The 22,825-nt window shown below is 38.1% G+C and overlaps 2 protein-coding genes across 3 annotated transcripts in view; one reads left to right on the top strand and one right to left on the bottom strand.

Annotated features, from left to right (window-relative positions):
• Positions 1-19,555, bottom strand: part of METTL4 (methyltransferase 4, N6-adenosine) — a 30,345-nt gene extending 10,790 nt beyond the window's left edge. Inside the window, 9 exon segments of the mRNA XM_043969020.1 lie at positions 6,540-6,630; positions 8,147-8,204; positions 8,207-8,295; positions 8,298-8,388; positions 8,390-8,517; positions 10,045-10,111; positions 11,533-11,991; positions 12,481-12,729; positions 19,425-19,555. Coding sequence (XP_043824955.1) covers positions 6,540-6,630; positions 8,147-8,204; positions 8,207-8,295; positions 8,298-8,388; positions 8,390-8,517; positions 10,045-10,111; positions 11,533-11,955 — 947 coding nt within the window. The 5' untranslated portion in view covers positions 11,956-11,991; positions 12,481-12,729; positions 19,425-19,555.
• A 20-nt stretch (positions 19,556-19,575) lies between these two features.
• Positions 19,576-22,825, top strand: part of NDC80 (NDC80 kinetochore complex component) — a 52,035-nt gene continuing 48,785 nt past the window's right edge. Inside the window, exon 1 of one of the 2 annotated variants that reach the window (XM_043968901.1) lies at positions 19,576-19,707. The gene's annotated coding sequence lies outside the window, so the exon portion shown is untranslated. Of the gene's footprint in view, positions 19,708-19,846; positions 19,976-22,825 lie in introns of those variants that run through there. The other variant, XM_043968830.1, reaches the window with a different exon arrangement.

Here is a 22,825-nt window from a genome sequence, read left to right as displayed (position 1 = left end):
CAGAGAAACAATATATTGGGAGGCAAGAAATAGAGTAAATACTAATTGGTAAATAGCCCTTCTTGGGATTGTGTGAGAATCAAATAAAAATAATATATAAAGCACTTTTCGAAAAGCTTAAAATGGTATATCAATGTCTTTTATCATTATATAAAAAAAATAATTAAATGGCAAAATATCAATACAACACTATCTAATAGGGGGAAGCACTAATATAATACCAAGGGTTCCTTTTTGGTCCCCTTATCTCTTGACTTCTAGGTTCAGTAAAGCTCAGTAACCTTCCTGTATCCCCACTTAATATGAATGAAATAAATTCTAGAGCTTACTATGCATAATGAACAGAAGAAATAAAATTAATAGATTAATCATTTTTATAGGATAATAAAGTTATTTATCAAATATTCTCTGTATCACTTGACACGCTTCTCTTGTACATATACCCCCACCTCAGTGGGAACCCTAGTGTAACCAAAAAAATGCAAACCTAGAATTAAAAAGATCTGGATGAAAATAAGATCTCTGATACTAACTAGCTGAGTAACTACATGTGAGTCATTTAACTTCATTTTTCTCGGTTAAAATGAGATAACTCGGGGCAGCTAGGTGGCGCAGTGGATAGAGCCTCCGACCCTGGAGTCAGGACGTACCTGAGTTCAAATCTGGCCCTCAGACACTTAACACTTACTAGCTGTGTGACCCTGGGCAAGTCACTTAACCCCAATTGCCTCACTTTAAAAAAAAAAAAGAGAGAGAGAGATAATCTTGCCTAAGTACCCCCCTCAAAAGATTACTGTGAGAACCAAACGAGATAAAGTATGTAAAGCACTTTGCAGTGTTAGTATAGACCTGTGATTTCATAGTTAGGGAACATCCAGAAAGAAAACTACTTCTACCAATGCAACCAGATACCTGTCTCTGAAAACTTAAAGTCTTGAGGACAATTGTCTGGATCATGAAGAGATTAAATGACATGCCACAAACACACAGCTAACATTCTGAGATGGGTCTTGAACTCAGGTCTTCCTAACCTCTATCTACTTTACCACCAATATCTTTCTAAAAATACTCTATGAATGTTAATTATTACTATTGCAAGTTTTACAATTCTCGGGGGAAGAGAACACTAAAGCTAAGAAGTCCTTATAAAAGGCAATGATCCAATATAACCCCTGAAGGACTTATGAAAATTGCAACCCATCTACAGAGAAAAGAACTGTTAGTATCTGAAAAGAGATGGAAACACATTTTTAAAAATTTTTTCCCTCTTTGACAATTCCCTTAATCTGAAGTTTTATTTTCTTTGACTGTTTTCTCTCACAACCTAGCTAATGTGGAAATGTTTTCCATGACTACTCATATATAACTTATTTTGAATTGTTTGAGTTCTTGTGGGTGGGGGGTGGGAATGGAAGGAGGAAGAGAAGTTGGAATACAAAGTTTTTAAAATTGATGTTTAAAATTTGTTTTTACATATATTTGGAAATAAAATTCTATTTTTATGTGGTTTGTTTTTGTTTTTGTTTTTTCAGGGGCAATGAGGGTTAAGTGACTTGCCCAGGGTCACACAGCTAGTTAAGTGTCAAGTGTGAGGCTGTATTTGAATGCAGGTACTCCTGAATCCAGAGCCAGTGCTCTATCCACTGCGCCACCTAGCTGCCCCAAATTCTACTTAAAAAAAAAGTCATTGATATATAGAAAACTCCTTCTACTACAGCAAGTCACCTGCTGCTCTGCTCCTACATTCTTGAAATTGCGTACAGCTATTCATAATAGGAATTACAAACACTGTGAATGACTGATTCAATGCCAAAGCTAGTACACTACTGGACCGTCAAATTCAAAGCATATTCTGGTTTATGGGCAGCATTTATCTCCATATTTATAAGATAGCAAAATATCAATAAAATTCAACAACTGCATTTCCTCACGGGAGAAGCTTAGGTTGGGGAGGTATGGCAGGGTTCTGTCTGGTGAAAGAGAATGGTTTTCCCTTCTGTTGTGTTCTAGTGGATTATTTGCATGACTACTTACCCAACTAAAGGGATGCTGTTTACTCTGGAATGTCCCATCTTTTTTCAAACAAGTTTTAGCTTCTTTGCAGTCACAGTGCAATTTTGCATACTATTCATGTGTTTTCAGTCAAGTTTATTTTTGTCATAATAAATAATTACTTTAAAAAAAAAAGAAAGAAATTGCCTATAGCATTAAGATATGAAGTGATTCCCAAGAGTCACACAGCAAGTATGTGTCAAGGTAAAACTTGAACTCAGATTTTTCCTAGCCAAAAGGTCAGTTCTCTATCTACTATGCCACTCTGTTTCTCACAATAATTGAAGAAACCATGATGATTTGGTTTCCACTGTAAGTTTATGTCATCTATCTCAACTGGGTATACACTGCAGCAAGGTACTCCTTCTATTCCTCTCTAATTTTTAATTGATTCACTATCCCACTCTCCACAGTAGCTATTCCAAATCTCCTTTCTCCTCAAGCCTACCTCCTCTGTACTGAGAACCTCAACTCTTCTCCCCTCATTCTCATCTCATTTCACTCAAATACATTCCTTTACTTTTTCTGCTAGTCTCAGAAAAAGAACTGGACAGACCCCTTGCCAAGGTCACTCCTCTACATGTACCTTTGATCCCCAAAACCCTCCCATCCTTTCCAAAAGATTGTCCCCATTATCATCCCCACTCTCTCTCTCATATCTTCAGTCTCTCTCAGTCTATTAGTTCCTTCTCTGCTACACATGTAAAATTAACATGCTTATGTCACTCTGGACCCTCAACTTCTTCCAACCTCATTCAACAGAAACTGCTTCCTCCAAAGAAACCAATGATTCATTGCCAAAATCTGATAACCTTTTTCTCAATCTTCATTCTTCTTGACCTCCAAAGAAAAAATAAATTGAAAAGTTATTTATTAAAGATTACTATATGCCAAGCACTGAGGATACAAATGCAAAAAGTAAAGACAGCCCTTGATCTCAGAAATTACATTCTAATAGGGGAGACAACCTCTACAGGAGAGTGGTAGCAGAGAGGAGCATGTTAGACCAGAAAAGAACAAGGATGGTGAATGGGGTCCTAGGGAAAATAGATTGGCAAATCCTGTCCTGGAACTACAGCAGAGTTCATCTGATGGTTCTAGAAATGGAGTCAGGAGGTAGAGAAAAGAGTTTAAGTAAAGGGGAAAAGGGAAGGATACCCCTTTCCAGGGCAAGGACAGCTGGCACAAGCTACAAGGGAGGTGGCTAGAGAAACCATGACCTAATTTCCTCTGATCTATAGTTCCACATCACCAATTGCCTTTTAAATATCTCAGTTCTGATAGGCCATATATGTGTGTGTGCGTGTATAAAAATATATACACATATGTGTGTAGACATATACACATACATATACCTACAGATATATATCTATATGGCCTATTACAGATTTGTGATATAGTAGTCATGGGTGACTTCAGGTATGCAGATCTTTCCTGGAGCTCTTTGTCTGCCAAATGCAGAACAACCAATAACTTCTGCTTCCTTAACTCCTCATCTTCCTCCTCTTCTTTCTGTCTAGATAGTAAAATTACTTCTCTCTCCTTCCTTTGACCTTTACCCAAAATATCACACTTGCCCTCTCTGGTTACTAAATTTCCTCTCATGAGTATAGCTTAATATAAAATGCTACCTCACTACCCCAATTTACCTATCCTGTTTCTTTTGAATAAGATATACCCATCTGGAACAATAGTTCAGTCATGGGTTCCATTCCACCAAGTCTCAGGGATGGCACAAATGGATAGAATACCTAGGAGTCAGGAAGATCTGAATTCAAATCCTTATCTTACTTACTAGTTGTATGACCCTGGGCAAATCACTTTACCCTCCGGTAGCTCAGTTTCCTCACAGGGCTGTTGGAAGTATCAAGTTGATAACCATATGAAAGCATTTTGATCTCTATAAAACACCATATAAATGCCAGTGTATTAGGGCATCTAATATACTTGGGTTTTGGCCCCTAAACTTTTGGGCCATTCATTGTACACATAGGGGAAAACGTGGGTTCTATTACGGATCCTTTCTTATATTTTTGTCTCTTGGAAATTTCTGGGTGTCTCAGCTACTATTAATTCATCCTTCTTTGTGGCTACTCTTGATAATATCTATACATAAGCAGTCTTCTCCTCTCCATTCTCTTTAATAGTTCCCTTCCTGGATTTTGGTGATACTTGTTCTCCTCCCTCCTCATTCACCACACAACTATCTGGCTATTCCTTCTCCGTTTCAATTAATGATTAATCATTCATATTACAGCCCCAGAAATGTAGATAACCTTTGGAACTCTATCCTGGGCCTTCATTTTCCTCCTTTCTGTTTCTGTCTCTGTCTCTCTGTCTCTCTCTCTATCTGTGTGTGTGTGTGTGTGTGTGTGTGTGTGTGTGTGTGTGTGTGTCTCTCTCTCTCTTTCTCTCCTGTCTCTCTGTATCTCCAGCCCTTGAGGCTTCTAACTAGCACCTATGAAAGACTCCCAGACTCTTTATATTGAGTCCTAGTGTCTCCCATGAGTTTTAATTCCACACCATCAAATGACTGGACATTTCCAATTGGATGTTCCATAGGCATCCTGAAATCAACAACCTACAAAAAAGAAGTCTTTATCCTGTGCTGACTAAACATCCTACTTCTGGTGAGGTCACCAGCAAACCCCTTTCAGTCATTCAACTTCACAGTCTCCAGAGTCATCCTTGACTCTTATCTCTCTCTACTGTTGTTTGTTGTTCAGTCATTTTCAGTCCAAACTCTTCCCGTCCCCATTTGGGGAGCAGTGGTTGCCCATTTCCTTCTCCGTTCATTTTACAGATGAGGAAATGGAGGCAAAACAGTGGTTAGTGACTTACCTAGGGTGATATACCTAATAAAACATCTGAGGCCAGATTTGAATTCAGGAAGATGAGCCTTCCTGGACAATAGGCCCAGGACACTGTCCACTGCACCTCCACAGCTACCCTTCACGGCATCTCTCAAATCCATCCCCTTCTCTCTATTAATAAAGCCACCACCCCTACTTCAGGCCCTCATCACCTCCTAATCTGAACTGTTGCAATAGGCTCTTAACTGGTCTCCCAAGCTTCCAGTATTTTTCTTTCCAATGGATCTTTCATATAGATTCCAAACCGAAACATAGGTCTGACCAAATCACTTCCCAGTTCTAAAATATTCCAGTGGCTCCCCATTACGTCTAGGCATCACAAATTACAACTTCTCTCTTTGGCACTTAAAAATCATTCATGCTCTTGGTCAACCTACCCATCTGAGACAATATACCCTCACTCTTCTCTTTTTATTCTTTATTCCAGGCAGACTGACCTACTTCTTCCCTATAAATGGCATCTTACAGCCTACCTTTGTGCTTTTGCACAGGCTATCTCCCCCCACACATTCAACCCCCATGCTTGAAATGTACTCCTTTCCTCACCTCCTTCTCTAACAATGCCTAGTTTCCCTCAAGGTTCAATTCGTATGTCATCTCCTGTATAAAACTGATTCCCCCAGCTGCTATTTCCCTGACCCACCCCATGAAACTTACTTTCAATTCCAACATTCTCTTAGATATACTTTACAGCTGTCAATCCTAGAATATGATAAATCCCATAGGATCATAAGATTGTATATTCTGGGGGCAGCTAGGTGGTGCAGTGGATAAAGCACCAGCCCTGGATTCAGGAGGACCTGAGTTCAAACCGGCTCTCAGACATTTGACACTTACTAGCTGTGTGGACCCTGGGCAAGTCACTTAACCCTCATTGCCCCACCACCCAAAAACTAAAAATCTTAAAAAAAAAAAAAAAAGACTTGTATATTCTGAGCTTTCATGGACCTTAGAGATTATTTTATAGATGAAAAAAACTAAAACCCAGAGATACAAGTGAGTTATTCATAAGTAGTAAACAGAAATGGAATCAAACCCTTCCAATTCTAAAAACTGTGATCTTTCCAGTGTACTAGAGTGCCTCTCCTTGATTCTCAAAAGAATTAAAATTACAAATAATATGAAAGGCAATAGAAAAATGCATTGTGGGCATAAAAACATTATCAATGAATACATGGGCCCAAAAAGTGGCAAAGAAGGCATTTTGGAGGATGACTATACTGGAAAAGGACACAGGCTGATTACTGTAATGAGAATGAAAAGAAAAATAGAAAATCTGATGGCAAACTAGTAACCCAGAGATATCAAAAGAATGAAAAGAACTCTGGTACTTTGGCTAGATCTTCATATGAAGAAAATATGAAAATGCATAAGTGAGAATCACATACGATGAGCAGATATATGGAGGGATTCTGATCTGTATCCTTTGAAGGAGTATCCATTCTGATGAAATTGCACAATTCAAAGTACAAAAAAAATGCCCCAGTCTTAAAAGCACAAACACTAAACGTTTGAAAATCTATTCACTACTATTCATAAATAATAACTAACTTTTTTTTAAAGGTTTGGAATGCTCTTAACAGTAAATCTGATAAATAAATTTGTACAATATACCTTTTGCTTCTTTTAACAGATTTGTTCTGCCATGGTGGATCTATCACAATTACATCATATTTTTTTCCCATCTGCAAGCCAAAAAGGACAACTTTAGGAGAAAGTTCCTGTGTGGTAATCACAGATTATTAAACATAAAAGCCAAATGTCATCCTCAAACTGAAGCATATTCAACAAGACACAAATATAACAGAAAAGGTATTATAGCACCTTAATCCAATAAACTAGAATAAGAACAATTTATCTAAAAAGCCTACAGTTACTTTATATAGTTATGCCTCTCTGAGATGTTATAGTAATTTCCCTTTTAGCTGAACTGAAAATAAGGGAGAAGAAAAATATTCCTTTGCTAACGTTTTTGGTTTTGTTGTTTTTATTTTTTTCTTTTTGCTACTGATAACCCTGTGAATCAGACCAGGGTCTACTTTCTTCCTGGTTTCGAGATGGCCCATTAGTTTCAGCGCTAGTGTTATAGCATAGTCACTTCAATTTAAAATGTGTAGTAAATTACCTTCGTAATTTAATTCTCAGACTTTATAACATTATTAAGTGCACATCAGACTGCCAATAGGCATTTTTTAAAAGGTTTTTAATTACTTGGCTAAGTGCTAAGTGCTTTATAACTTAAAATTTTATCTCTAAAATGGCCAAATGAAAAAATAAATATGTATATACTCAGTTCCAGCTGGCTCCTAAACCTAGCACTTTCAAACAGTGGTGTTTAAAATTCAGATTCTTTGCTCTATGCAGAAACATCTCAAGAAGTTCAAAGCAACCGCTTAATCATTAATTTACAAGTTACATCAACATTGTAAAATTTTGAAATACTTACAAACTCTGATTAGCCATGATTCCAGAGAACCAATGATAAAATGCAATCCACTTCTTAATAGAGAGGTAATGGATTAAATGAGATACATTTTTGGATATGACCAATATAAAAATGTGTTTTGCTTGTCTATTCATGTGTTCCAAGGGTTTGGGAGGTTTTTTGTTGGTTTTTTGTTGTGTTGGTTTTTTTCCAGCAGGAGTGGAAAACGTGGGGGGGGAGAAATAAATGACAATTTTTTTATTTAAAAAAAGAAAATAAGGGGCAGCTAGATGGCACAGTGGATAGAACACTGACCCTGGAGTCAGGAGGACTTGGGTTCAAATTTGAACCGAGACACTTACTAGCTGTGTGACCCTAGGCAAATCATTTAATCCCAATTGCCACCCCCCCCCCAATAAAAAAGAGGAAAAAAGAAAATACAAAAAATTCAGAAGTTATGTGAAAGGTGATTATTGGCTTAGCAAATAATTAATACTGAAAATATTTCTGTTATAAACCAAGTTTAGTAAAGTCATTTGTTTATGATCATTTATATGAATTTTATGGGAGATATTATACCTTTAAAGTTTTTGTTCCCTTGTCCAAAATAAACTATCTCCTAAAAACTACTAAAATATTCAGGTTTCTACCTGGTCCACTTCTTCACAAATGTTGAACTTTATTCAATCTTAAGCAAAGTAGACCACTTGAAAGTCTGTAATTCAACTTGTGAACTATTGTATTCTCTCACAAAATAAAGGAGATATCCCTTCCAAAAAGACATCCATGTACTTACAATTCAGAAGTGGCTGCATACAAGAAAGATCAGACAAGAGGAAGCTGCTTTTTGGTGGCCAACAGGTATTTCTGGTCCCATTAGAATAATCATCTTTGTAAAGTCTGAGCTGTTTTGGGTAATTCGTGAAAATACATCCTGTTCTGATTAGATACATCTGCATCTATCGACTGTACTGTATCAAGTTCATTTTCATTCACTAAAGGAAACTGTTTAGCCATGTCACATAGTTCAGCCAAACCCCACAGCTATCAAGTCCACAGTAGTGGTCATGTTACCAATTGTCCAGTTTTTCTGAAAAATGCGTAAAGAAAACCAATCTTTCAGGCCTTCTTGGACTAATTGTGTAGCACCCTCCCAAAATCAGTCCCCTGACCTAAAAGGGAATAATAAAAATATGTTAAGGAAACTGACTTTTACAGTGATGTGATTTCTACAGCATTTAGATTCCATCTATACTTTTTCTATTGTAAATGTTTAGATTAAAATCGATGTACCTTTTGAATACTGGTAGAAATAAGAAGGATGTGGGAAACTTCATGTGCTTTTTTAAATATACATACATATAAAAATAGATCCTGATTTTTGCGGGGGTTGGGGCATACATATAGAAATAAAACTAGAGTAATAAGATTTGGCACCTGGACATTCCCTGAGTTCAAGGGTGGGGGAGAGGAGTGGAATGGAAACTTAAAGCTGTCTCCTGTGACCAGAGGAGCAAGTAAGAGGGTGGGGAGGACAGGCTTTTTGGGTAATTTGAGAGTTATAGAGGGGAAGCTAGGTAGCTCAGTGGATAAAGCACCAGCCCTGGATTCAGGAGGACCTGAGTTCAAATCCAGCCTGAGACACTTGACATTTACTAGCTGTGTGAACCTGGGCAAGTCACTTAACCCTCATAGCCCCACCCAAAAAAAAAAAAAAGAGAGAGAAAGTTATAGAGAGTTGGGCAATTAGGTGGCTAGTGTGCCAGGTTGGGAATCAGGAAGACTCATCTTCCTGAGTTCAAATCTGGCCTCAGACACTTACTAGCTGTGTGACCCTGGTCAAGTCACTTAACCCTGTTTGCCTCAGTTTCCTCATCTATAAAATGAGCTAAGAACAAAACGGCAAACTACTCCAGCATCTTTGCAGAGAAAACCCTAAATGGAGTCACAAAGAGTCAGACAATTGAAACGACTAAAACAATAAACAATACAATACTTATATTCTCAACAACATGAGAGTAACAACTTAATCCAGCCCTAATCTATGACTAATGAAACTCTGCTGTTTAAAGTTAAATCTTGTGAGGACTATAATTGATATTATTATGAGTCTTATTCCACATATGACCATCAGAAAATGTCATTGCACCAAAGCTCTATAATGCCAGCAGTCCAGTGGGCAATGGCATCTGTGAACTACCAGTGGATATCTGTCCATGGGGAATACTGGAGGAAGAGAGGGGAAAACCTGGGAAGTCTAAGGTAGGACCCTCTTGGCTCTATTTCCATCTGGTTAATTATGAGCCTGGCTGCGACATCCTGTCAATACATGACTGCCTACATGACTCTTCTTTGTAATACATAATTAGGGGAGCACCTTCCCCTTACTATAACTATGTCCCATTTTTTCCTTTTATGGCAAATTTCCATAATCATGACATGTTTTGTAATTGCAGCATTCACATTATTATTAAGAATCAGTTACTTAAATTCATTTGACATTGTATACAATACTGTCTACAGTACAAAAATCAAAGAAATTATAACTACATTATTTGTTATGATTATTCATTTGGCATTTTTCCCATATTTTATTACAAAATCTTTGACTTTGGAAGAATAAATATTTATGCTATTTGTTGGCCTATTCTATTTTGCATAAAGTTTCCATTATGACCAATAAATATTTGAAACTACTTTTTGTATGGTATTCCAGAGCATCCAATTCACTTGATTGAATGCAATAGAATCTTTTGCCTTTCTAAAAAGAAAACAAACACAAGAAAAAATTAAGCTAATGTATCAGGATGATCTTGGTAAAAATGTATAATCAATTTCTTTTGTCACATTTCCTTTTTTTAATTTTATATTTAGTCCTAAACTGGGTGATAACTGTATGCTTAGGCTAAACAAGGCAAGACTTTGGACTAAGGTAAGCTGTCCCCAAACAGTAAATTAATGAATAAAAATCAACAGCACATATCACAACAGGTACCAATGTGTCACCTGCTGACACCAAGTATAATTAAAAGAAGTTGTACATAACAAAATGCAATGATCAATAAGTCTATTTATTTTACCAGTATCGGAAACAGAAGTACACAAAGCAGAGTGGACTCTGCACTATAAGAAACACAAATTGTTCTTGTGAATTAACATATATAGTTTAATTATACTGAACTTCCTTTTTTTCCAGCCAATGAAATATCTAGACTTAATTTCACAGTAACAATACTAAGAGAAGTTTGAGCTTCATATGGCCTTATTTGTTGGTCTAACAGTTACATGAAAATTATCTAAACTAATAAAATCCAATGTACTAATCATACTAGATATCACTAAAATATTCTAGTTAGCCATTCTAACTGACATTACCTTGATGGAAATATGAATTATATTTGATAATATAGACAAGCAAACCAATTTTATATTCATTAGTGGTAATAGTATTGTTGTTATTATTAGTACATCTATTTTTCCTTATTAGTAAGGTAGGTCCTGATAGAACTTATTAATAAAAGTCAGTTTATATCACCTCATGCTATAATATTTCCTAAGATATAGAAAAATTAATCTATTCAACATATAAAGCAGGAATATAGCCTATGAGGCAATATATTAGATTCAGAGTCAGGAGATAAGATTTCTACTAGTAGTATATACATCAACCTGCAAGATGATCTTTAGGTTTTTTTCTATAAAACTAGGACAATAATAACCTTTATGGTTTTGAGGTGAACTTTTCTCAATCTTCAAAGATTTACATATTGATTATTGAGTTACTATCATGCTCCTTTATTATACTGCTGTCTCAAGGAGTTACTGAAGATTGACTGTACATATGACTTTCATGTTATTCAGTGCAATTCATTTTAATTAGTCTTCTACTTCTATTATTCCTAACTTCACAAAAATGTTAGACTTCTGAGCCTTTGAGATTTGAATTCATCAAGAAGGAAAACTTTTCTGAGTCTGTACCAAATTTGTTTGATGCTTTTGAGTTAAACAATGGTCATCTGACTTTACTTCAGGCCTCTACATAGTACTCCTCTACTTCTCATTTTAGCATCTTTTGTTCTCTCTTGATTATGTATTCCTGAGAGTGAAAAGAAATTATGTGAGCTGTTTGAATGGTAAATTATTCAACGTATAAACAATACATTTTCTTAGAAGACTTCATACCTTCCTAACAGCAGAAACAGAATCTTGGTCTTTAACACATTCTTGCTTCTCATGGTTGACACTGCCATCCTTTTGAACCTCTATTTTATTTCTTTGCTGGAATGCTGTGCAATCAGCTGTTGTCACATGGGGTTTAGTAACATGAAACAGTTCAGCTCGAAATGTATATTTTTGCATTGATGCTTTATTCTTTTCTCTTTCATCAGTCCCTGGTTTTGTGGCAGGTTCAAAGGTCATCGATGTAGCAGACAATTCAACAGAAGATGTAGAAGTTACATTAAAAGAACCACAGTGAGGAGATGAGATGGGTAAAGCATTACTGGAAGTTGGCTCATGGTGCTGGCAAAGTTGGTAATCAATGTTATTGATGAAGGCAAGATGATCCACTAGCCATCCACATGACAGCTGGTGCACAACAGACATAGTCTCTTCTTATGAAAGGCTTTTAGAAGTGAGAAGCTAAAGTTGAAAAATAATTTTTCAGATCAAAATATAGTGTTCCTAAATTTCAATAAAAATATAAAATCAGTTTACATGAAAGAATTTAATAAGAAAATATAGAAATGATCTCTCTACCCAAAAGAAAATTTGAAATTCAACTGTATTACATGTGGCAAATTCTGAGGAAAACTTTCAAGTTACTGCTTATAAACTCTATCCTGCTGATACCAGAGTTTCCTATGAACTCACTAATTCTAAGTTTTTTCAGTCATACTCTATATAAGGTTGTTTAAAACCTCCTTTTAGCGGCTACATAGATATCCATCTGAGACTTTCATTTTCTTCATCTCTCTTCATCATTTCAATCCCCACCCCTGGATCCCAAAAGACAAACCTATTTCCAAACAAAATATTAATGCGTTCCCTATTGTTATGGTACTTTAATGTTTACAAAGTCCTTTCTTCAACATCTTATAAAGCATATAGTAAAAGTATTATTATACTCACTTTATAGATGAGAAAGTTGATAATCATCTAATCAACACAATGACCAACCACAATTCCAAGTGACTATGCCATTCACCTGCAGACAGAAAGTTGATGGACTCAGAATACAGACTGAAACATTTTTTTTTTTGCTTCATTCCTTTTTTTTCTTTTTTTGGACATGACTAATGCAGGATACACACATTCATAATAGATATTATTTTTCTTGCTTTCCTCAATGCATGGAGGAGGACCAGAGAAAATTCAGATCTGAAAGTAAAATAAAATTTTATTTTAAAAATTAAATAATTTTATTAATTGAGAAAGGTTAAAAAACTTGCCCAGTGGGCAGCTAGGTGGTTCAGTGGATAAAGCACCAGCCCTGGATTCAGGAGGACCTGAGTTCAAATCTGGCCTCAGACACTTGACACTTGCTAGCTGTGTGACCCTGGGCAAGTCACTTAACCCCCATTGCCTGCAAAAACACACACACACACACACACACACACACACACACACACGCACACTCTTGCCCAGGATCCAACAGCTAGTAAATATCAGAGCCAAAACTCAAACTCAAGTCTTATGACTTTAAGAACAGTGCTTCCCACTCTATCATGCTACCTCCCATTCTACTGGGAAGTCACCTCATCTTTGATTTCCAGTGACCATGTGGTAAAGGTAAAGTAGAGTACAATTGTGAAGCCATATAAAGAAGCCTTGAAAAAAATGATACAAAAATTTCTCTTCCCAGTTAATCACTTCCCTTCTTTGGGATTCTTCTTTTGATCTGGGAAGGAGAAAAGATATCCTTCACAGACTGGGGCAGGGGGCGGGGTGTGTCAGTAAAGTTAGTAGGGAATCTAATCCTAGAAGACAGAGGACAATACAGGAACCCAGGGAAAAAAGCAATCAGGCTGACCAACTCACCCAAATTGCAACTCCAAAATGGCTTGTATTAGAGTAGAGACACTTTCAAAAGTATGTATTAATGTAATGGAATATTATTGTACTGTAAGAAACCACGAGCAGGCAGATTTCAGAAAAACCTGGAAGGAATTACATGAAACTGATGCTGAATGAGATGAGCTAAACCAGAAGAACACTATACACAGTATCAACAACATTGTGTGATGATCAACTATGATAGACTTAACTCTTCTCAAGCAATACAATGGTCCAAAATAATCCCAAAGGCCTCATGATGGAAAATCCAGAAAAAAGAACTGTGGAATCTAGATGTAGATTGAACCACACTGTTTCCACTATTTTTGGTTTGTTTTTTCTTTTTTGAGGTTTTTCCCTTTTGTTCTGATTCTTCTTTCACAATATGACTAATGGGGGCAGCTAGGTGGCACAGTGGATAGAGCACCAGCCCTGGATTCAGGAGGGCCTGAGTTCAAATCTGACCTCAGATACTTGACACCTACTAGCTGTGTGACCCTGGGCAAGTCACTTAACCCCCATTGCCCAGCAAAAAAAAAAAAAAGAAAGAATCAATCTGGGAGAAGACCCTCAGGCTTTCTAGCCAGAACAGAAACAATTGCTATTTACACAATATGATTAATGCAGAAATATGTTTAATGTGATGAACATATATAGCCTATATCAGATTGCTTTCTGTCTTGGGGAGAGGGGAGGGAAGGGAAAGAGAGAAAAAAATTTGGAACTAGAAATCTTATAAAAACAAATGTTGGGGCGGCTAGGTGGCACAGTGGATAGAGCACCGGCCCTGGAGTCAGGAGTACCTGAGTTCAAATCTGGCCTCAGACACTTAACACTTACTAGCTGTGTGACCCTGGGCAAGTCACTTAACCCCAATTGCCTCACTAAAAAAAAAAAAAATTAAAAAAAAAAATGTTGGGGGCAGCTAAGTGGCACAGTAGATAGAGCACCAGACCTGGATTCAGGAGGACATGAGTTCAAATCCAGCCTCAGACACTTGATACTTACTAGCTGTGTGACCCTGGGCAAGTCACCTAACCCCAATTGCCTCACCCCCCAAAAAAAGAAAAAAACAAACAAATGTTGAAAACTATCTCCACATGCAACTAGAAAATAATAAAATACTTTTATGATAATTATTTTTTAAGTATGTATTGACTCTGTCCATCTTTGGACCTCTAAGGAGAAATGTTAAGAAGCAGTTTAATCTAAATTAATAAAATTGTTTCCAGCAGATTTGTATAGATACAAAGTACAAAGTTTTCTTTCACATCAGTTAAGTGTTTAGCATCATTTTTCCCCTCAAAAAAGAAAGGCAGTTTGAGTTGTACAAGTGTCCATGGTGACTAGAATTGGATTTACAGATGTTGATTTTATAAGGATTTTTTTAAAAAGGAAAAGTTGATTCTTAACCATAAGTCAATGAGCTTAACTTTGAATCCTTGAAAAATTGCAGAATTTATTAAAGGTATGGTTAATAGCAGTCTAGAACAAAGCTTCTAGGCTTCATATACTTGGACATATGTTTCATGAGCTTAGACCCCATATGGGGTCTCAAAAATTTGGCAGTAAATGTTTAATTTTGTATACTTATTTATATACCTATATACCCAGGGTCACATAAAAATTTCTCCAGTAGGGAAGGGGAGGAGGGGAGAAAAAAAATTTGGAACCAAAAATCCAGTAGAAAAAAAAAATGCTGAAAACTATCCTTGTGTGTAATATGTAACTGGAAAATAATAAAAAAATTTTTTTTTAATTTCTCCCAGGGGCGGCTAGGTGGTGCAGTGGATAAAGCACTGACCCTGGATTCAGGAGGACCTGAGTTCAAATGCGACCTCAGACACTTGACACTTTATAGCTGTGTGACCCTGGGCAAGTCACTTAACCCCCATTGCCCCCCCAAAACAAAAACAAAACAAAACAAAAATTTCTCCCGCAAAAAAAAAAAAATTCTCCAGTTAAAAAGGGTCACAAGTGTGGGACAGCTAGGTGGCACAGTGGATAGACCACCGGCCCTGGAGTCAGGAGTACCTGGGTTCAAATCCGGCCTCAGACACTTAACACTTACTAGCTGTGTGACCCTGGGCAAGTCATTTAACCCCAATTGCCTCACTTAAAAAAAAAAAAAAGGGTCACAAGTGGAAAAAGTTTAAGAAACCCTGGCCTAGAACAGAGATTCTCAACCTAAGGTCTTTTTTGAGTATTTTAATAACTATCTCAATGTAATTGGTTTGCTTTGTAATCTATTTCATTTTATTCATTTGAAAACATTATTCTAAGTAGAGGTCCATAGGCTCCATCAGAGAGTTAAAGAGGACCATGATACACAAAAGGGGGGCGGGTAAGAATCCCTATTCCAGAAAAAGAAGCACTTCTCTTACATTTTCATTCTTTTATAAGGAATGGCTCATATGTAGGGGAGTGGGATGGGGCATATTCATAAATAAAAGTGAGTAAAAAACAAAAGCTATCTGTTTTTGTTTTTGTTTTTTGTGGGGCAATGGGGGTTAAGTGACTTGCCCAGGGTCACACAGCTAGTAAGTGTCAAGTGTCTAAGGCTGGATTTGAACTCAGGTACTCCTGAATCCAGGGCCGGTGCTTTATCCACTGCGCCACCTAGCTGCCCCTTTATCTGTTTTTTTTTAAAGAAAAGTAAATAATGATTACAAAAAGTTGCTTTGGCCTTATGAAGATACCAGACTGATCTTATTTCCTTCTTTTTTTAATGCTTTTTCTTTTCAAGTTTAATTTCATTAATTTAACCATATTGAATTAGCAATCGGTGATTTGGACCTAGTACATTTCTGTTTCAAACTCTTAACTACTCACTTGATTAGACACTGATGGACTCTATACAGTGTTAGCTGAGTCTTCTAAATACATAATTTTACATTAATCTACCTTGTTTCATAGTATCTCTCTTAAATGTCCCTTTCTCTTGCTCTCATTTTCTTCTTTGACATAGTTACTAACAGTTAGATTAAGGTAGCTATCTCCAAAGTGGAGACCACCACAACTTCCCGGGAGGCTGAGACCTAAACCCAAGGATAGGTCTTAAATCAAAAGCAGAGAGATATGGGTCACAGCCCCACCCTTCCCAAAGGCAGCCAGTTGTAGACTTTTTCTCCAACACCACCAACCTATCCCATTTAGCCATTGCCAGTTGACATTCCCCTATTCTACCCTCCCCCACTAAGAGCTTCTTGTGGCTTCCCTCAAACCCATCATCGGCCCTTCCAGATGGTTATAACCAAACTTGACCCAGACCCTTTGAACAGCTACACAAGCAAAATTTCACACACCCCCCAACCCCCAACCTCACACTGCCCTCAGATCATTTCACCAGAGAGTCATCATCCTCTTGGCAGGAGGTGGGTGTGTGCTTTTGGGAAGTGGTTGGTGAGTAAATCCCCTTACACACATTCTCTCTCTCTCTCCTCTCTCCTCTCTCTCTCTCTCTCTCTCTCTCTCTCTCTCTCTTTCTGGATGAACAGACATGAATAGGCTGTAATATGCATCACACATCTCATTACAAATTTAAAAAAACACCCTTCTTTCGAATATCCCTATTTCCATCCCGCTTCAGCCCTAATTTTTTTTCCACCATCACCTTCTAGTCTCCTAGGTTCTCATTATCCTTGACTCTTGACTCAACTAAAACTGCTGTCTTCAAAATTTCCAATGATCTCTTTTTTTTTTAATTTTTTTTTAATGAGGCAATTGGGGTTAAGTGACTTGCCCAGGGTCACACAAATAGTAAGTGTCAAGTGTCTGAGGTCGGATTTGAACTCAGGTCCTCCTAAATCCAGGGCTGGTGCTTTATCCACTTCACCACCTAGCTGCCCCACCAATGATCTCTTAATTGCCAAATTTGATGGCCCTTTCTCAAGACTCAAGACCTAGGTGGACCATGATAACTGTCTAAGAAGATGAAGCATATGAACTAGAAGAGGAATTAGGACTAATTCTCACTGGCCCCAGAAGACAGAAATAGGAATGATGGGTTGAAGTTGCAGAGAAGCAGATTCAGACTCAATAGAAAGGAAAATAACAATTAGAACTATCCAAAAATGGAATGAGCTGCTTCAGGAGACAGTCCCTGGCTAGAGGTCTTCAAGCAGTGGAGACTAGATGAACACTTGTTAAGGATTATCACAGAGGAGATTCTCAGTTATGGGTTAGATAAGATGACCTCTGAGGTCCCTATCAACTCTGAGATTCTATCATTCTAAGCGACTATTTTTAGAATCATAACATTTCTACCCTGAAATGAACCTTTCCTACATTTAACTTTACTAGATTTGCATCTAATAGTTTTTTACATGTTGTCTCCCTCATCAGAATGGGAGTTACTCCTTCAGGTTAAGGATGAAATTTTTGCTGGGTGACAATGAATAGAGCTCTGCCCTGGAATCAGGAAGACCCGAGTTCAAATACAGCCTTGGATACTTACTAGCTATGTTATCCTGGGCAAGTCACTGCCTCAGTTTCTTCAACTGTAAAATAAAGATAATAATAGCACCTACTTCATAGGGCTGTTGTAAGAATCAAATGAGATAATGTTTTTTTTTAAGTGCCTGGCATATAGTAGGCACGCTATAAAAACTTATTCTTGGGGCAGCTAGATGGCGCAATGGATAAAGCACCAGCCCTGGATTCAGGAGTACCTGAGTTCAAATCCAGCCCCAGACACTTACCACTTGCTAGCTGTGTGACCCTGGGCAAGTCACTTAACCCCAATTGCCTCACACACAAAAAAAAAAACTTATTCTCTTCTTTTCCTTTCCCTTGTTATATCTCCAGCACTTAGCATAATGCCTAGCACATTGTAAACACTTTCCAAATGCTTACTGAACTTCACACTATACTCAGATAAGCACATACAATATACCTAAGTAAGCTCCAAGATAAATAACCTAGATTTTTTTTAAATGGTTATATCATAAACAAATTAGAGGAACAAGGAAGAAATTACCTTTCAGACCTATGGATAAAGGAAGGACTAAACAAGGGATGGAGAGATTAGCAAAAGATAAAAAGGATAATTTTGATGACACAAAATTTAAAAGTTTTTGCACAAACAAAGCCAATGAAATTACAACTAGAAGAAAAAGAGGTACTGGGGGAAAAATCTTTGATAAAGGTCTCATTTCAAAGATATATTAGGAACTAATTCAAATTTATAAGAATCCTTTCCCAATTGACAAATGGTTAAAAAATATATAAACAAGCAGTTTTCAAGAGTAGAAATTCAATCTATAGCCATAGAATGAAGGCTCTAAATCACTAATAATTAGAGACATGCAAAATAAAACAACTCAGAGGTTCCACCTCACACCAACTAGATTGTCAAAAATGATAAAAATAGCACCTTTCCTGATTCCTCTAAATGTTAGCGCCCTACCCTCTTTTGATTATTTCAAGTTTATCTTGTATCTTGTATCTTGTTTGTTCACAGCCCTTTGCACAATCTCCCCTATTAGATTATGAGCTCCTTGAGAGCAGGAACTGTCCTTACATTTTGGGGTCCCGAGCTCTTAGAACAATGTCTGGCACATAGCAGGTGCTTAATAAATGTTTATCGACTGACTGACCAAATGATCCTCCCTCATGTGTAAAATAAGGCTAGTCCTAAACATAGGCTCCTATAATCACAAATCCAAGATTCTTTGCATTTGCATCACCCCTGCTTCTCTTCCCACGCTAGGAGGAATCTCGGGTGGAACATGCTAACATCTCGAGTGCTCCAGGGTTGGAGGGGGTGCAGGGGGGAAGACAGTAACGAAAGCGCACACTAGGGGGCCTGGGGCCTCTGAAAGTACAGGAGTCATGCAGCAATCTGCCTCTGGCCCACTCCTCTTTCTCCTTTAGCGTGTAAATTACCTGTCACCCAAAACACCCTGGCCACACACACACACACACACACACACACGTGTGTCACCCGTTAGACAGGAGAATTGGCACCAACTATAAACCTCAAGTCACCATGAGTGCTACCATGCATACACCCATCGGACCTCCGGTTCTTTCCTCCCACCAGAACAAGCGATAATCCTCCTCTAAATTCTCTCCGGAAATCTGCATCACCGTACAATGGAGTTGAATTAAAAATCAAACGCCCCGTTCACAGCAGAGACGACAGGTTTCTTTCTCCTCCTTTAAGGATGGGCGCAGCCATGTTGCTGTACGGATGGACAGGGCATTTCCGGGGCCTTCTCAGACTCTCCATAGGTATCTCATAGATCCGCGCCGCGGTAGGCGTGGCAGAGGGGGAATCGTCTCGCGGCGCGCGGTGCACGGGTAGGTAAAGCGCGACGGAGACCAGGCGAGCGCGCCCTTTAGGACTTGAAGTTAGAGTGGGAGGAGAACGCACGCACAGATAGCGCGCACGTCGCAACGTGATGACGAAAGATGCCGCGGTGATTTTTAAAATTCGAAGCGGATAAGCGCGGCACTGACGCCTTGCTTGGGTCCTGGCTTTTAGCGGCCCTTGGTCCCATCTCCTTGCCCCCTACCCTCCTCGTTCCGAGCCCCGGTGCCTGTCTTAAGGTGTAAGAAGACTGGAAAGGTAGGAATGTTCCCCGTGATGAAGAGCTTAAAAGACAAGCAGATTTTGGGGCAGCTAGGTGGCGCGGTGGATAGAGCACCGGCCCTGGAGTCAGTAGTACCTGAGTTCAAATCCGACCTCAGACACTTAACACTTACTAGCTGTGTGACCCTGGGCAAGTCACTTAACCCCAGTTGCCTCACTAAAAAAAAAAAAAAAAAAAAAAGGCAAGCAGATTTTAAATTTGATACTGAAGGCAATAGGGAGACATTGGAATGTATTGAGTAGGGGAGCCATAGGGTCAGAACTGCGCTTAAGTCAGTTAGACAGCTGAGTGAAGGATGGATTGCAGATGGGGTCTAAGAGATGGGAAGGGATGCTTTTTGTCACAGGTGGAGTAGAAAGGCATTGCATTCTGCAACCAGAGGTGATGTGGGTCCACTTATTACCTGTTTGAGCTTCACCTGCCTGAGTCGCAGCTTCCTATTCTATGCCATACATGATGAGTCTTCACGAAGTGATTGATCTCCATTGTTTCTTCTAGCTCTGTTGCAAAGCTCTATGGCTCTCACCAAACACAGGACAGTAAGTGAGAAAAGAGAATTAGCTTGGTAGAAACTGGAGGCTGGGATACAATTGTTACCAGGGTGATGGACAAAGTCCTTTAAGAACTGGAGACTAGAAGAAGTCTATCGTTATTTTTGCTTTATTCATCTAATGCTTAAGTGAACATTACTAATACTAATCAATTATCAAGCATTTTATTGTGTCCTAGGGACACAAAGGCACCATCAAAACTGTCGCTGCTCCCTGAGTTTATTGTTTAAGTGAAGAAGACAGTGAGAACAAATATAACTAGATACAAACTGCAAGTTGATTTTGTGGTAAAAGCATTAGCAATTGGAAGGCATCAGGAAAGGTTTCATGTAGATGGTGACACTTTGGAAGAGATGGAGTCTGAGAGTTAAGATGAGAATGGAATTCGTCCCAGGCATAGGGGCATGACCAATGCTGAGGCACTGAGAAAAGAGATGGAGTATTATGTGTAAGGAAGAACAAGAAGGCCAGTTTAATATAACTAATGTGTAAGTGAATAGGAGTAATGTGTAAAAGTAGTAAAGATAAATTGAAGACATGTTGGGAAGAGCTTTAAATACCAAACAAGAATCTGTATTTTATACCAGAGACAGTGGGGAGCCACTAGAATTTATTAAGTAGTGGAGTAACATGGTCAGATTTGTACTTCAAAAAAATCTTTTTAGCTACTGTGTAAGGATATATTGGAGTGGGAACATAGTTGAGACACTTCGACCAATTAGGAGGTTATTGCAGGAGACCCCATGAGAAGTGATGACGCTGGCAAAGGAAGTTTAATGGTCAGCTATCACTAGACATTGGGACACAGAATTGTGTCGTGGATAGAGTGCTGAACTTATCATGTGTTCATTCAACAATCATTTCTTAAACCCTTACTAGGTCCTAGGCATTGGAGATACAGAGACAAATGAGAGTGCTTACCCTGAGGGACCTTACATTCTATTTTGATAAACTCCATGTTAATAAAAATGATAGGGGGCAGCTAGGTGGCACAGTGGATAAAGCACCGGCCCTGGATTCAGGAGTTCCTGAGTTCAAGTCCGGCCTCAGACACTTGATACTTACTAACTGTGTGACCTTGGGCAAGTCACTTAACCCCCACTGCCCCACAAAAAAAAAAAAAAGATAACAATAAAAATGATAGCTAGTTTTTCTGTAGCCCTTTAAAGTTTGCAAAATTCTTAACAAATATCTCATCCCATCAACCTTGGGAGGTAGGTACTGTTGTTATCCCCATTTTGCAGATGAGAAATCTGAAGCAATGGGTAAGGATAAGGATCACTCAGCTGGTAAATGAGTGAATCCAAATTTGAACTCAGGTCTTCCTGAAGTTATGTCCAGCCTTCTAACTACAGCACCATCCAACTGCCATTAAAAAAAAAAATTAGGTAAATTGAAAGAAGGGAACACTTCTATCTGGGGAATCCTGTGACATTTAAGGTGAACTTCAGAAAGTACATTCCAGGCCTCTAACAGAAATGAGGAGACAACCTAGGAAAAGGGAACAAAAACAGGAAGATAGAATGTTATATACAATAAGCATGTTAGTTTTTCTGGAAAGAAGAATGTATAAGGGAGAGAAATGTATAATTAGTCCATAGAATAATGTGTAATAAAGCCAAATTGTGAGGGACTTTAAATGCCACTCAAAAAGTCAGGAAAACCTGGATTTGAATCCCACATCTGATGCCCAGGATTAATCTGTTGAATTAGAGATGGTTTACATCGCAGGAACTTTACACATGAGGAAATGAGGTAGAAACAATCGGTAATAGGGACCTTCAAGGTTATCATTGTTTTCAAATAAAACTCTTTCAAATTGCTTGCCTTCTCAATGAGGGAGGGAGAAGAGGGAAGGAAAGAATTTGGAACTCAAAATTTGAAAAAAAGAATGTTAAAATTATTTTTACATGTAATTGGGAAGAATTTTTAAAAAATATTTAAAGTTTAAAAAACTCTTAATAAACTATCTGAAGTAGAATGAGCTCTTCTGGAAGTTAGAGGGCTAGGTGGCACAGTAGATAAAGCACTGGCCCTGAATTCAGGAGGACCTGAGTTCAAATCCAGCCTCAGACACTTGACACTTACTAGCTGTGTGACCCTAGGCAAGTCATTTAACCCTCATTGCCCTGAAAAAAAAAGTTATAAAATGCTGTAACAATTCTGGACATAAAAAGACAATTAGAGTACAGAGGTTTAAAGTTAATTAAGGCAGTGGATAGAGCACTGGGCCTAGAGTCAGGAAGACCTAAAGCCAAATCTAGCCTCAGACAC

The sequence above is a fragment of the Dromiciops gliroides genome, chromosome 1, assembly GCF_019393635.1.
Source record: "Dromiciops gliroides isolate mDroGli1 chromosome 1, mDroGli1.pri, whole genome shotgun sequence".
Classification (NCBI taxonomy): Eukaryota; Metazoa; Chordata; class Mammalia; order Microbiotheria; family Microbiotheriidae; genus Dromiciops; species Dromiciops gliroides.
This window is presented reverse-complemented; position numbering and strand designations above follow the sequence as displayed.